We start from the raw sequence: 17,737 nt of genomic DNA on the forward strand, positions 1-17,737 counted from the left end.
AATTGCCACTGCCTAATTAAATTTAATTACGGGTCTATGTTTAAACACAGAAAACTAATAATGTCTCGTTTATCTTCAATTATTAAAACATATATGTTGCCATTCTCTAATTTTCTGTATTCAGTTCGGAACATAGTTTCATCTACTGGTTAACTGGCATGGTATCATAATCTCTAGTGAACCTTGGCCTTTGCAGCACAGTTTCAGCTGACAGTTGAGATGTCAAGGGTATTTTAACTTAATTAGTCACGGAGTTCACTAATACTTAAACGTTATTTTTCAATATAGAACAATTCTCATTTTCTGAGCTTGCGTTAATTTTCAATATAGGACAATTCTCATTTTCTGAGCTTGCTTTTGTTTGGAAACATGTTGTCATTTATACGGAAAACTACTCTTGTCCGTCATCGTTTAAAATTTAATTAGCGCTTCATCTGACTTCCGCTTCGAGGCGACCAAAGCTTCTTTTTGTATTTTCTCACCTGTGATCCAGGTAAAAATGCATTAAATGTCCATTCATAAGTACTGTAGTATAGTATAAACATTGATCATATGTTACTTTGCCCCTTTTACAGGTATTTTAGGGGACAAATGGACATATTCCCACGAAAATCAGATGGCGTAACTTGCATGCACTAATGAAAAGAATGGATTCACCATATCCTGGACTTTTTCTTCACTTTTTTTGTGCAGATGCATTCAGTTAGTTTTCATTCAACATGCTTATGTTTGGAGATTTAAATATATTTATGTAATTGCCCAAATAACTTCATTTGATGTGTTGGAAATGTGAAAATATGTTGTTGAGAGTTATCCATTCAGTGCTCATTGTATTGTCCAATCTTAAATAAGACTACATAGAAGTAGTTAAGTGTTAAATTAATATACATATATACAAGTCAGGGGCATGCACAGTATTTTTTTTTTTTACAAATTTAGGGATTAATGTTGCCCAATAAATAATGTACATTAAAGAACTATTGATGTGGACATCTTTGATGGTGTTGACAGGTGTGTAAGGGTTTCTCATTCATAAGAATATATATTTATTTTCTATAAATGTGCATGCATGTACACAGTGTTTCTTCAGATAAAAATGGCTAGTGACCATTTAATACTTAATCTCAAATGCTTAGAGCATGTTTATTTTGAATTTGTCAGAGAATTTGAAATGGAACACTTACATGTAGCTCTGAGCAACAGTTTTCAATGATCTGTTTTTGGTGGATAAAACTCTTTCAGCACACACTGAAAAGCATTGGATTTGTCACATGCATTTTTATGGGGGTACATTATTTTGTACATGAGCAACTGTTAATTGCATGTGTGTTCATGTACATTGAATTACATATTGGTAATTTTCTACTGTAAGTTCTTACTTGTCAATGCTAATATACACAAAGACATATTTTTCATTATGTCCTGTATTTTTAAAAATAATTGTATGGTATAAATCATTGTTTTACAGACTTGTAATGCTGTGATGCATTGGCTGCAGAATATATTCTTTGTTGGAGTAGCCGATATAGAATTGTAAATGCCAATACATGTAAATATGGAACAGGAGGTTCAAACTCAAGGCATTCAGAGAAGTGTCAAACGAAGAAAACCAAAAGAAGATCCAGGTACATGTGTTACCATTTAGCTCAAAAAGATAATTTATATGTATTTTGTTCAGTTTCAGTAGAGAATAGGTGTACATGTTTGATATAAACAGGAACTGTTTTTAAATGTTTCAATGCTTTCTGTATCAATTATTCTATTTGAACACTCAAACTGCTTTTGATTATATTTAAATGTACATGTAATACGCAGTCACTGACAGTCACACTCTCATACATGTGATAAAGTGGGTTTTTTTTTTTTTTTAAAAACGGGAGATTTGGGTTTTTTTCCATTATGTTTTTCTTTTTTTTTTTTCTTTTTTTTTTGGGGGGGGGGGGTGGTTGGGATAACAAGTAAATTATGTGTGAAGTTCATGGAAAACTTCATATGTATTGTTTGTAGAATTTGTTTCCTTGAAAAACTACAAGTGTATGCTGAAAATTCTAATTGAAATATCTCTCTTTATCTAGTTACATGTATGAATCATGAGTTCTCTCATTCATTATTGACTATATTTTGGTTACCTTAAATATACCCACCAGAGCTTGAGGTAAAGGAGACTACAGAAACAGCTTGTTTTGCATCTTTTGTTGTACTTCTCGAATTTGACAACAGTGATCAATGGTCATCTCAGCACCAATAATTATTATATAAGAGACAACTTTAATTTAATTTTGATATCGTTAGTTTCCCTTACCTGTTCAGCAGTATACTTTCATCTCTTCTATATGGTGTTTATATTCACAATTGATTCGCCAGGCTAGAGCAAGGACTTATTGCTCTGATTTCCTTGAATGCCATAAATGTCTGCGGAACAGAATCCTGAATCAGGGGTATCAGGATACACGTATGTGTCTTAATAGGTCTCTTAGAAAATTCTTTTTTAGATATCAGTCCTTTGTCAATAAATACTTAATTTCTTCTAAAATAATTATTAAGGCTAATCAAAAAAATATGCTAGGTTCTCAGGCACCGCCGCATCCCTAAACATCCTGCTTCATCTGCGATTTTTATCACGGTAAAATCTGGAAATTTCATATCTCTTCCTAAAATTTTTATATCCAGTTCGGAATCAGCTTTTAATTAGTTAACAGATTCATCTGTGTGCTTGACAGAAAGGTAAAAAATACGATGCTAATGAGGCTGTTATTTAACATTGATCATTGAAAGCAAAAATATATGTATACTATAATACCCCTGATAAAGTATGTCTCGTGACGGAGAGATGGCTCTTATTTCTTGCCACATTTCATATTCCAGTAAAGTTTTAATGCCATGGTGGCCTGAGAATCTAGACATTTTTTTGTTTGGCCTAATGATTTTTTTTTTTTGTAAATTGTTCTTTGTGCTGATGTGACCCCTGATTTACAGATTATGATGCCATAGCATGCAAATGCTATTTAACCACCACTAGTATATTCACGCTGCAATGAAAGAGTTTAAGAGAGAGGTGTAGCACACTGTAAAACCTAAATTTAATCACCATTTTGTTTGAAATGCTAGTACCAAGTCAAGACCATTGCAGTATTACTGTACTTGCACCGGTGGTGTTACATCTACATGTACATATATTTTGCTAGATTTGTGTTTGCAATTGACTGAATCAGAATATTGTTCAGTAATTTTGTTGTTACCCTAATTTTCATAATCATATTCTCATGGAGACTCACAAAGTATCTTGTGGTATGATGCATTATCCTGTGTAATGAAGGGTGTGAAGTTTGGAAACCCTTTTTTCTTGAATTGCTTACCATGAGGTAAAATATTTGGGGAAATGTGACAAATATTAAAGAATGCTGTTATTGAATTTCTAAAATCATCACCATTTTAAAGGAGTAGTATTTCCTATAATATTGCAAACAAAACTTAGGAAATATACTGTACTGTTGAAATTAAGGAAATGTTAAAAAAAAATTAGGAAGTTTTAAGGGAGGTAACTGATATTTTGCATAAAAAATGGTAGTTTTTTAAATTTGTTTACAAATTTAGACTTGTTTCAGTATTTGTCAAATTAATTGTGCATTAGAAAATGATTGGCTGTCCATAAAATGGTGATATACATTCTATTTGGATCCATGTTCAAAAAGTATTGGATTTTCTGTTCCCACTGAACTGTAGAAAGATTCGCATTGTGATAGAAATGACCTACCGATCGGTAGGTTCACATGTACATATATGCACTCCTTATAAATTTAATTGTGATATTTAAAAAATTATGATGATTTAAAGTTTCTTGCACAGAAAGTGGCTTCAGGTCAAAATAAAAGTTTTTGCACTAAAGACTCTTTTGAAGTTCTGTGATATTGTACAGACATACCCACTGTGCACTTCCTGTACTAAACATAGGAAAACGTTACATTTTTCCACAATTTTTAGGCTCACCCTACATATACTGTATATTGGTTTTATGTTTATTCAGTGCAGTGCTATTCTCTATATACATCTACAAAATACACTTTCATCAGGTTGTTACTTGTTTACATAAAGACATTGAATTTTACATTTAATATTTTTCAGGTGAACGTAAATATGCTTGCAGTACTTGTGGTAAAGCTTTCAAACACAAACATCACAGAACTGAACACGAACGTCTCCACACTGGAGAGAAACCATTTGAATGTGAATGGTGTGGCAAGCGTTTTGCTCACTCAGGCTCATACAGTCAACATAGGAACCAGGCATGGTGCAAAAATGCTGAAGGGCGTGACAGAGAGAAGAAAAAACCAAGAAGTAAAAGTGTGGATGTTGAAAAGAAAAGACCAACACCTACTGGTACAAAAACTGTTGCAGGTAATTATTAGTTCAGTTTTTTTTTGTTTTCAATTAGACAAAATGTACATGTGGAAGTTTGAGTAAAATAAAATACATATATTGTAAAATTCATTATCCAAATCAGGTTTGACAAAGTCTTGATTTTTATTAGCATTGCCCTGGCCACTTTGCCACACTAGGAATCAGACAATAATACTTACAGAAAAAGAACGAAGTGTATATCAATGTTCTTACTAGATGAAAATGGAGGACACTCCTCCCATCCCTCCAAGACCTGCACCTCTACCCTTCCAATGTTGCTTTTCAAACTTTCAAAGTACCCAGATTAAAATTTGATAAACAGGGTCACCCAAGCCTTCCCTACATATTTATAAAAAAAAACTTTGCAAGAAACTATTTTTTCCAGTACTGTAAATGTATATACATGTACTACATGTACTAATTAATTTGACAAATCTGAAGGTCTACATGTAGCTAGAACACTGTACACATGTACATATATATCCATACATAAAATGTATTTATCAGTCTGTCTATCAGATAAAAGATTGCCCACAAATCTTCCTTTTGTTACTTATTGGTTTATGCTGTTACTACATGTAAATAGAATGTAAGACAACTGCAATGTTGTGGGAGATATGCATATTGCTAGGAAATTGACTGACTTGTATATCTTCATGAATGCTACAGGTGACTGTGTTATTACCTTTAAAACCAAAGAAATGTCTGTAGGAAAAAGATTCTGAATAGTCTTGCATGCCATCATGATTTTCTTAATTAGTAACTATATTCACTTTAGAAATTCAGTGTTGATTTTTCTTATCTAACAATAAAAAAATACATATTATTGTATTATTATGCAATTATTCCTGATTTTTTTAGAGAATAACACTGGCAAATAAGTTTTTGTTTGTACAATCAGACCTGTAGTTCTAATTCAAGTACAGAACTAATAGGTAGAATACCTTACACTGTTAGTGCAGTATTGATTTTTCAGAACTGAATTCTTTTTCTGTACTTTCTTTTTTAATATCATCCAGTGTTATATCACTTTATGAAGATGTACATACATTTGAACGTGTATACATGTATTCATGAATTGTTATTTTAAAAGTGATGTGCCATATTTGGTTATGGACTTTAACATATACATGTACATGTATAAGTCTCTTTAAGAATGATCTTAGAACTGTTTTAGTTTACCAGATTTTTCAAAGGGAAAACTCTTTTATAAGTTTGGGTGTATACTGTTGCTAGGCAGTAGGGTGGCTGCCAAACTGCCTGTTCAGTAACTTGAAAAGTACTGAGCTGATTGCTTTCAAATTTTACTATGATGTTGAGAATGACAAAATAAAGGTCAAGTTTTATTTTCACAAATATGTGTTTTTTTTTTCAATTCCAAGTGGACCATCTAATTAAAATTATCCATTGTTCCATTCAGTCACTGCATGTACATGTACACTCCATTCTACTTTCTGTTCTGATGACCCTTCTGATCAGCCAATCAAATTTTTTAAAGCATTATTATCAAGGGTAAACAGGGATTCTGAAAAGGTCATCTGAACAGAAAGTAGAATGGAATGTTGTTAGATCCTACTTACAGTGACCGAGTAGAACAATTGAAAGGTCTAATTATTTTAATTTGATTGCCCAAGGGTGGCCATTTTTGTCTTAAAAATGGGGACATTTGAACATTGTCCTTTCAATGACCATGAAAAGTATTTAGCCAATTGCTTTCAAATTTTAATATGTTTGAGATCACAAAATAAAGGTCTTTTCACAAAGGTTTTCATCAATGTAAGTTTTTCGTTTCCAACTGGTGGTAATTTTTGTTGCAGAAATGGGACTTGGAACCTTGTCAAAATTTAATATAATGTTTAGATTGACAAAATAATAATCATTGATTTGACATTGGTCAACCAACTTACAGGGGCAAACATAGTGATGCAGGAAAATTTGGGTTGCTGCCTCTTTGACATCTTGTTTTACTTCTGATATTAAGTTTTGGAACATTGTTAAACATTTTCACCTGCACTAATACTAAACATTCTCATGTAGATGTGTTTAGAGTTCTAGCAAGGTGTAACCATGTTTTCAATTCAATTATAATACTGATGTATGAATCTAAAACATAATTATAGCTTGCATTATTAATATGTTGTACTTAATTTTGAATATGCAATAATCTTTAAAAAATATTATATTATATTTCAGTTCTGAAAGACAGACATGTTGAACAAGCAACAATCAATATTAATACTACACATCAGGCTGTCACCCCAGCAACAGTCAAAACTGAAGTAGTAGCCAATAAACAGCCATACCCTGTTAGCCTGAACAGTCAAATGATGCACCAGGCATACCAACACCTACTAAACTCCTCAGCAGAACAGTTCAACATTCCATCTACTTCAGCAGATCAAGCATACCAGGTCCCTGCAGGAGAAACAAAAGACCAGCTATCCTATACACAGATTGCAAAGTTGCTACAAGCAGAAAATGGTGCTCAAATTCCAGCTGAGTTTGCTCAGTCAGCTTCAGCTTGGCTTGTAGAAAATGCCAACATGCAAAATATGTTGGATGTTCATGCAAATAATCTGTCCCAAGCTGAGCAAGGTGTTGGGACATCCAATGTGCAATATTTGTATACAATACCTGGCGATCAAACAACATATTGTCTTTCTGGCATTCCTTACGTAAATAAAGTTGCTGAAGTTCAGGGTGAGGGTCAATCTAGAGAGGAAGGGAATAGTGGTGAAAACAGCCAATCGGCTTATGAAAGTTACAATATATTCAATGTACAGCCTAGATCTGAAAACAGTGAGATAGCAAAATCTGATGGGGATGATGAGTTGAAATCTGCTAATTATAGCATTTTTAATGTTACAAAAACCGAAGCAGAAAAAGCTGCATTGATAGAAGCTGGATCAATAGAATCTTCTACAGCTGTCAGCAATCTATTGGGTTATGAAAGCAGTCAAAACCCCGACCGATCTCAAGAATTGCAAAAGACTGAGACACCTTCAAGTATAACATCCCATTTACCCACCTATGAAGAGGCTGTAAAAAAGGTCGAAGCTGATGCAACCCAATACACTGTCCCAGTTAAAACTGAAGATGGACAGTATACAGTCCCTATAAAGGCAGAAGAGACGCATTATATTGTCCCCATAAAAACAGAAGAAATTGTTGACAGTAAAAATACTGCCCCTCCAGGTATGGCTAATGATTGTTTCTGTTTAATCTGATCTGCCTTGGAGTCAGTCATACAACAGTCAAAAGCTATTATGACAGTTAAATTACTTGTAACAATCAAACGATTGTGTTCAGTTGTGAAATGATTTTTTCTTGTTTTACATCAAGATTTTGACAGGACGTATTATGGGCGTCCATCTGCTCATTATAAACATGTTGTACCGTAACTTGAGAGCAATTTAAAATTTTGTTTCTTATGATAGTCAAATGGTCTGTATACTTATTTTGTGAAAATTAGATTGAAATTTTTCAAGTTATAGGACTTTGTAACACAAATAAGGGGTGTTTCATTCAGATTTTGCACCATATCTCAAAAACTATTTACAAGGTACGATTATTGCATTCTGAAGATCTGCATACTCTTACATGATGATTCTTTATTTATTCTTTTTGAGTTATTGAATTTTTGTTGTGTTTTTTGGTAAAAAAAAAGTGTAAAATATAAAAATCTATGTAACATATAAAACATATAAAATCTGTCGTTTAATTTTAGTCAGCGAAGACTTCACACAAGAAAGGATTGGAAACAGTTTTCTTTAAATTTGATCATATCCCATGTTTATCTACTTGATATGTTCTATTTTGTTTTATTTAACATGGAAAAGGTGGATAGTTGTCAATGTTCTCCCCATAATTTTTAATAGCACAGTGCTTACTGTTATAGCACAGCTCTTGTGGCCTTCCTCTAAAATTATGGCACAGTGCCCATAGTGCATTCTAACTAGAATTAATTACTGATAGCACAGTGCTAAGAAATTATAGCACTGCAAAGTACAGCGCTGTAATGGCCAGGGGAGAACACTGGTTGTATAGAATCCCATTAAGATTTTTTTATCAAAAATTGAAAAAGAGAGTGAGATCAACATGATTTGTATTAAAAACAAGCTTTTAATTTTTTTTCCAGCTTTAATACCAGCAAGTCAGCTAGTGCAAGGAAGATTACCATTCCCAATCAATGTTATCCAATGTGTTTTATGTTCAGAAGAATGTGCTGACACCAATGCTTTAGTGGAACATATAAAGAACAAACATTATTGTCAAGTAGCCGACCAAATGTCTTCAGCGACCCGTACGGAGACAATGCAAGAAAAGGCACCTTCATCAACAGATGGCTTCCCTATGACTTCATCGTGAATATAGTACAATATATTTTATAGGCAATTTCATCAAAATGTGTTATTTGAATTGTATGTACATGTAAGTAGACAACTTGTATGTAGCGTTTGTAAAATAATCGATATGCTATAATTTAGCCACCTATGCTGGATAGGTGGCTACTATTATGATCAAAGAACTGCAGTTATTTATGACACTGCAGTCTTGTTAATGTTGTTTTTTGTGGGAATTGACAGATAAGCAAACTGAGGGCTAGTTTTTGATAATTTGTACAGTAGAACATCCATAATATAGATGTTAGAATATCCATTGAAAAAATCCTCATACCTGTTTGAAAATTCAGATTTATTATTATCTCATAATTACAGTAGATTGTAGTCCCTTAGGAATGATTTTGGTAAAACCAAAAATGCTGTTGTAGAAATATGTTGATGAAACATAAATGAAACTTCATTATTGCAGAAATGGATTCTACTCCGTAAATTAATCAGGCAGGGGTTGGCACATTTGTATTCTTTTTACAAATGTCTTAGGAACAATCAGTATTTGAAGGACAGTTTTTTTGTTTGTATGTCTATTTAGTATTTTCATACCCCCACTCAACCAGGGCAAGAAACTCACTCACATTCTAGCCAGTCCTGAATACCATTTTTCAATATATTTACTATATGGCTATATAAATTTTTGCTAAAATGAGCCAGCCCTGCGAAAAAATAGTCAGTCACGGGCTGGTGGGCAGGCTACTATTTCTAACTCTGACTCAACAAGTTGATCTGAATTTCTTTGCAATTATCTTGGCTTAGAATTCCATTGGGTGGATTTATTTCAAATTTGGTATGTGTCTTCATATATATCAGGCATATGTTGTAAGTGATTTTGGGTGCTGTATGATATCAACTTTCTGTTTTATGGGGCTTGCCATTTTTTTGTTTAATGATGGAGAAAATTTTGATTACAAAAATCTCAGTTCCCAAAGGATGAATTTGTTTCAAATTTAGTGTGATGCCTTATATAGATAGGGTATTGGTTGTTAGCAATTTTGGGTGCTGTTCAATATCAATATCCTTTACAAGTGGCATTACAATGTGTGCAACTTCATGCCAATGATTGGTTGGGTAAAGGTTGCTAAGAAAGATTTATTTTGTGCATGTATTACTCAATGAAATAAAGACTTCTAATAATCTTGAATATACATGTGTCTCTCGATAACCCATAGCCACATTGTTTTGTTAATGCTGTTTTTCATCTCTAGAGACATTCCCAAGTATTCAGTTACTTAAATAAAAATCCCATTCCTTTTTATGAAAAATTGAGATTTTACACAATAAGTTTTATTTTGAAAGCCAGTGTTCTAGGGTTCCTATTTCCTGTTACCTGGGGCAGGTGAAATTTGGGTCAGGGAAAGTTAGGTTCTTAGCTACACTTTCCCGTGGCAAGTTGAAAACTTCATATGCTGTAAGGATTTGTTTTGTTAGGAAAGCAGTCATTGACTGTGGAAAGGTTAATTTTATATGGATTTTTCCCAGGGAAACCTCAATTTCTGAAAAATCTTAGAACACTGAAAGCATATTAAAATCATCTTAAAAACACATTTAGCATAATTTTTCAAAAGATTGTGGTTTGGTATAGTAAGTAATAGCACATTTTGTGATGTTTAAAACAACTTTTGCATGCACAAATATCTGTACATGTGTTTCAATAAAATCTTATCTAAAGTCATTAAGGTTATTATATGCACCACCCCATGACTGATATTACCTGATTTTTATTTGGAGTAGTAATCATACACATAGTTTAAAATTATTACTCAGAAGAATACATGCACTTGATATGTATAATGTATAAATTGTTCGTCCTGATTGTGAACATTCCTGTTTCATACATGTATATGATTTGTTGACTTCTTTGTTACTTTACTTTTATACAAATCATTTTTAGTAATTGTCATTTATCACCAAATGTTATTTCTTTACCTTTTATTTTGTTAACATTGATAAGAATTTTTCACAATTATATACATGCTTTGTTTGTATGTTTTTTTCTTCATAACAAATGTTCACCTTATATACATGTATTTTATGGTTACAAATTTGTATAATGGAGTATTTGTATATTTCTCTTTCATTTTTTTGCATCTTTTGGAAAATACAATTCTTTTTGAAATTTTATGGCATGTTTTCCTTCTATTTACAACTTTAAAAATGGGATATTTGGCCTAATGGCTTATTGCTCCCATTTATTTCCCAAAAATGTATATCTGATTATCTCCCTTGTGTATCATTTTTTAACAGTAAAGTGCCTTGTTGATTGCAAGCATTCCACATGTTCTGTACTTCGAGTGCTTAAGGTCCTGTAATAAAGCAAAAAATATGTGCATGCAATGGTAAAAATTCTTTGCAAGAGTAAACATTCTCTTGTCATATAGTCCGAAAGTAGGTGATAGCTAATCAGTGTTTTAGGTACATGTAATAAACTTGGTTACAATGGAATTATTGATACTGAGGTACCATAGGAAAAGCCAAATATTCTGTGCTATGCAACTAAGCACTGTGCTAATTTAAATTTATAGAGAGAAATCTTGTGTGTTTAAATTGGTTAATTTGATGAAAGTTTTATTTTTAGCTATTTATGAAAAAAAATTCTAGCAATAGATTTCTGTGACAGTTTCAGACTTTTTGAGAAAAAGTATTTACCGTATATATTTCCCTTTTTAAACCAGGGTTAAGTAGCATTTAGATTTCCTTTGTTTTCCGATAGGATGCTTGTAGAAAAGTTGCCTATGATACTGCTAATTAGTGAATTATGTGAACAAATGGTATAGTACTGCCATTTACAAATGGGCATCTTATTTCTAATGAAAAGAATTTTGTGATTTCTTGAACCCAAGAACAGGTTGGTATTGTGTTATTTGGTTGTGATTTGAATTATATTATTATTTTACAGAAAATGTGTTGTATAGTGTCATAAATTTCCACCACAAGAATTCTATTATGCATGTAAATTACAAATGGGGTTTTAATATTATAAATATTGTGTATCATCCTTATGATGGGTTAGGAAAGGAGGTAGTGTTTTGCATACCTTGAGTACCAAATAAAACCTTATTAAGTACCTGAAGAATATTGTGGATCCTAGATTTCAGGTTTAGGTGTGGTGAGCATTAACAAAATTTATCACTGTACAGAACTAAGCTGAAACGTATTTTTGGTATGATATGCAAAATAAGATTTTATTTGAAGCCTTTGATTTTTATATTACTAGGTTGGGCCATTTACATTTCAATTATTATATAATCATGCTAAAGAATTAAATTATTTTTACCCAAAAGCCCAGACATGATTTTTTTCCGCTTTTTAGCAGAATTCTGCTATTTCAAATCTGGATTTTACTGTAACGATTAATTTTTTACTGTATATTTACTTCTGATTTTGCCTATTCCTGCTTTGTTTGTAGACCTCGTAAAATCATGTCTGAAAACCAACGACCAATTAACTATACATATAAACGGTTGAAATTTTGTTTGGTTGTGATATTGTATTTGTACACAAAATTTTTGAAGCTTTGGTCATAGCCTTCAAAAAGATAAAGTCTGAACAAAAATCTGAATTGTATTGATTTCATTTATTCCAGACTTTGGTGAGAGTAGAGAACGATCTAAGACTTAAGTATTTTGTTTAGCTAGTTGGCATACCAACCAGGTTGGTTTGGTCACATCCACTCACTAACTGTGAATAAAAGAAGCTCACTTTTCCTTCCATTTCTTTTATAAATACACCATTCTACATATGTTTGTTGTATTTTGCTAAATGGAAATAGCTGAATTAGCTAATATATTGAATATGGGAGATAATCCATGGGAGTGTTTACACAATATTATTGAAAATAGATCTACTGATTGTCATTACATATAGGGGCTAACAACATTCCATTTCAACTTTTGTTCAGTTGACCTTTCTGATCAGCCAATCAGGTTTCAGTTGTTTTTTTTTTTCAATTTGAAAGTATCCATTAAAGCAACAAACATAAGGATTCTGAAATTTTACCTTAAGTAGAATAGTGTGTTTTGACTGTAGAGCTTAAACATGGTACAATTAAATTTACATTACATTTTTTGTTTAATTGACCTCAAAATATTTAAAATATAACTTATAATATTCCAACTTCAACAATATCTTATGTATCAATGTTTGGATGTAATTTACAGTGTGAGTTTAGAGTTAGCCTTATCTTTTTTGGATTATTTTGAGCATTATGGAGATTATTAGATGAATAATTACCATTGTATATAGAATAATCTAAGAACGGAAATACTATAAAACAGACTTCATTATAACATGTATAGATATTGTTTTGTTTATGTTGAAAGTGTTAATTTGTAAATAAGATTTTTTAACATCAATTATAGATTGCCATTGTACAGTTTTTAGAATTGATTTATTAATGTTACATTTCTGCCTTCCCTTTGGAGTCATTCCCTGGTATATTTGGAAGTTATAAACCAGAAAAATCTTGTTGACTTATCAAAGTATATTTGCTTTTTAAAAGCTGTGCTTAACCATTTTGTTCCATTTTTTTTTTATCAGAAAGGAGTATGGACAGTATCTATTCTGTCTTGGTTCAATAGTTAAGTTTGGAGATTTCAACATCTCATTTCTAAGACCTATTGTTAGTACTGTGAACCCTATCTAATCCATTTGGACTGGAGGATTAAATCCAAATACCTTCTAGACTGAAGGATTTGCTTGTTTAAGGTCTTTGGTTTACACATGTTCCAAATATGTTGGTACTTATGTATAGGGTCTTTATAAGATTTGATACTCTTGTATAGGGAGTGATCTCCCCTGGGCAGTATAGCATCACATTACTCTGATGCTATATTTATTACCAGGATGCTATTCAAAATGAACTTCTCATAGGATCCAATACAAAAGTGATGCTATAACTTTCAGATGCAAGATACTATATCAAAATTTAAGGGTTACCAGGATGCTATCTGTAAATCTTAAGAAGAAAATTGTGTTGGGTCTTCATAAAATTTGATACGTATGTATAGGGTCTCCATAGGATTTGATATGTATGTATAGAGTCTCCATAAGATTTGATACTTTTGTGGAGGGTCTTCATACGATTTGATACTTATGTGTAGATTTAAGATTTCTGGTTTAATCTTGGGTTAAGACAGGTTTCACTGAGTGGTTGACTATTTAAGAATTTTAATATTAGCAAGGAGTTTGATGTTCAAACTGCAGTTTATACACACTATGCAGATATTGAATGTGAAATAAGATTTCTATATATTTTTTTAATATTAGCCCTCTTCATATTCTGTTTATGCAAATTAACTATTATAACATGGGACTGTCAATTCAAAAATGAATGACTATTTTTATATAGATACATTGTACATGTAGTTGACTGTGTTATGAAATTATATATATATCCTATAATCCCATTTTTAGTGCTCAATCATACAAGATATTGTTAGAAATAATTCACAGCTTACATTATACTAGAAACTCAAGAGAGGGAAAGTATTTAATGCTTGACTAGTTCGCTTACTTTTTAACTCAATAGTGGTAAATACATTTATTGTCATTAAATAAAGAGAGAGAATTCTAATGTAGCTTTAGCAGAAAGTTGTGTATTGTTCAAGTAAAATGTTTTTAATGATTCAATGCACTTATACATAATGCATTTATATTGTAAAATTGTTTTAGTTGCTTGTTCAGAGTAGATGTAATCAAAGTTGAAGTGTTCTTCACATAGGTTGTCAAGTTTGCACAATTTTGACAATTTAATCTTTTTCAAGGATTGACATAATTGCAAATAGCATTGTTTTTTTTACCATTAAAGTCTTTTATCATTTACAACAAGGGCATATCCTTCACAGTTACAGTAGCTGAACATCGAATGGTTAATTTATATATTATAACGGTTAGGTAATTTAGTTTGATTGTAACAAGACATCTGATTGGTTGGTTATATTATTATGCAAAAATTTATTTGGTACTATGAAATCATTAGCAGTGATGGTCAGCATTCAGTGCTTCAACTCCAACATTATCCAAAACTAAACAACATTTTGAGTAGGAATCAGTATGAACCAAGCAGAAATTAAATTTTAAAATGTATATTTATCATTATTTGTCCAAGTTATGCGCTTCACAAACTGCCCAAATTATTGGTTATATACTTGGTGAGCACAGACAATTTCAAAATTGTTCAAATACCAAGGAATCAAATTAAGTAGTTTTGGTTTACTGTGTGATCTGGGGATTAAAGATCTGATAACATGATATGTAAATTCATTTTTGTGGGTGAAAAATTTGTTTAGATTAATTAATTACTGTTCTGTATATAAATACTAGCATTGGGTTAATGTTGTGTTTTATATGTGGGAAGACATTATATATGAGGTTACCTGGTAATGCTTTCATATTTGAAGGTATATTCTAGTTAAGTATATTTTTTCCACTAGCCTCTAAGTAGGCAAATAAAATTATTTGCCAATTTTCATGTTACATTTTCTAATCAGGAAGCAATTTTTTCCAGCTCTCAAAAATCTAGTGCAAACTTAAGAGTGACATATTTTTAAGTCCCAAAATTGTAGTGTACCACATAAAAAATATCATTTAGTGTATCCGTCTGTCTGTCTGTCAGGTGTTAAGTGTTGTGTAGGAGCATTTTACCTGAAAATTGGTTAATACCATTATAAAACGTACAACATGAAATCTTCATGATGTAAATTTTAAAAAAAAACTAGGTGCATTTTAACTGTCTGACAGAAAAGTGCTGAGCTGGTATCAGTGTTGCCCATCTCCTACATCATAACTTATGTTTTTCTAGCTTCAAATATAGAGCAAACTTTCATATACTAGAATCATCTGTCTACCTCTTGCGGACATTGAACTCTGAACTCCTTTAAATTAAATTAATTCAGTGTCTTTTAAGTGCTATTCAACGTAACACATGTATTTTGTATTTTCGTATCAAGTTTGTTATGTGTACATTTTTTAAACTAAAATTGCATTTTTTTATGATTTCGCATTATAATCAGATGTATTCATTATGTTGAAATATTTTCCTTGACCCACAGGTTTTGCTTGATTCTCTAATTCAAAGTAGTGGAGACTATGGGTTTACATAAAGTGGTTATAAAATCCTTTAAAGGGAATTTTTTAAATGAAAAAAAATGTGTTTATTCTCCATAAGTTTATCTTATTTGTAAAAAGCCTTCTGATTGGTTAGTGTTCTTTGTATAACATAGATTTTTTTTATTCAATTCATTTGCAGATTTATTTGATTTGAATATGACCTGATATTTGAGTTTCTTAAAATTTGCTTTGCTTTTCTTGAAGTGTTAACTGTCCTGAATTGTTTATATCTTATAACATTGTCAAAAATTGGAAGCAATGTTTAATTTATCAAAACAACGTCAATTACACAATTACATCTATGACCCTCAATATATAATGTCAAAATAACTGAAACCTTTTAACCAACCAATATAAGATTTTATGTTATAGGCCTCTGTTTCTTGTTTTGATTTGTTGATAATTCCATGTATATATTAACAATACTGTATATTTGTGTTGAGCCATAGTGTATTTTCACATCATCAAATTGAATTATGTAATGTACATTCCTTGATTTTCCATGTATCATCTACAAAAAGTCACCGTGTACCTTATAGATGTAGATATATGCATAATACAATGAAAATATGCGTTAGATCTGAACAAATCTTTGCTTAAATGTAGACACCTTACAAATGAACTTTAAATGATTAAATTGGTTGATTTTCTCTGTGAATTTTATTTTTATATAAGACCACAATAAATTGCTGTTGTTTATTAGTAAACATTGTTAACTCATTTAGTTCTGGATACCAGTTTTAAAAAGTGAGTTAATGTAGTTAGGTAATCTGTCGAAGCCTGTCCTCTTGTTTTCCTATAGCTATAGGACTAAAATTAAATTTCGCAATGGAGTTGTCTTTTCTTAGCTGTTAAGCTTATTGGAAGTTTCCTTTACCCTGTTACAGCCTCTAATGTATTCTTCAAGTTGATTCAAAAGGTGGTGTTAACAGACAGCTTAACCTCATTTATTTAGCAGTTTAGGCTATATCATCTGCAGTACTTGGCTTATGAATATAAAAAAGCAGTTGGAATGTATCTTTAAAAGGTCAGTTTTTCATATCACTAGTATTGGAAACACGTTATATTAAGCAAATAGTTCATAATGCTAATGGTCATATGGCAATAAATGGACCGGTTGGTCGCCCAAAAAGTTATATAGACCGAAGCGTATTCGGCGGGAAAAACGAGTGTGCGTCAACCAAGTTTAAAGATGAAAACAGGTGGACTGCTTATTTACTCATATATCGTAAGTTTTTAGAAAATCCAAAATTGAAATGAAAATGTTCAATACTTACAGAGAATGACTGTGAGTTACTTGATTTTATAGTTGGGCTGCTTTGAATTAAGACGCAAAAGAATTATGGGATACATTTTCGATTTTTTACATATATCCTTTTATACGTTGCATACTTATTTATAGAAAATTTAATGTGTAACGTTTTTTTATTTTTCAATTTTGGATCCCAATAAAAAGTTTCTACATTCTCCATCCATGAGAAATTAAAATTAAAAAAAAACAAAATTAAAAGAAAAACACACATAAAAATCATCACTTGAACGACATGACTTACCTTTTAACGGCCTCTGAAGATCTCAGTAGCGGTGGTGTAGCTATAGGGCCAAATCAATGTGGAAGCCTTTCGTAGTGCTCACTGAAAAGGGGATTATGTTGGTTGGTTATTAATGCAAGCATGTTGTAACCTTGGCTTCTTGAAATACGATGTACATATCCTCAACACTGACTAACTACAATTATACAGCTCCTGGGCCATATTCTGTTCGCAGACTAGTAATGTTACAAAGAGATCTCATTTAAAGCATCAATTGTGCTAGCTGTTCACGTTGTTATTGAC

The 17,737-nt window shown here is 31.7% G+C and overlaps 1 protein-coding gene across 1 annotated transcript; it reads left to right on the forward strand.

Moving 5' to 3' along the window:
• Window positions 1–428: 428 nt before the first annotated feature.
• On the forward strand, window positions 429–16,552 carry LOC148619450 (uncharacterized). Its single transcript, XM_088579339.1, has 5 exons — window positions 429–493; window positions 1,469–1,625; window positions 4,123–4,395; window positions 6,592–7,593; window positions 8,537–16,552. The coding sequence occupies exons 2-5, from the start codon at window positions 1,538–1,540 to the stop codon at window positions 8,764–8,766; spliced, it is 1,593 nt and encodes a 530-aa protein (XP_088435465.1). The 5' UTR covers window positions 429–493; window positions 1,469–1,537; the 3' UTR covers window positions 8,767–16,552.
• Window positions 16,553–17,737: the final 1,185 nt, after the last annotated feature.

Source organism: Perna viridis, chromosome 4 (genome assembly GCF_037379345.1).
Source record: "Perna viridis isolate PV_CMFRI_1.1 ecotype Kerala chromosome 4, ASM3737934v1, whole genome shotgun sequence".
Classification (NCBI taxonomy): Eukaryota; Metazoa; Mollusca; class Bivalvia; order Mytilida; family Mytilidae; genus Perna; species Perna viridis.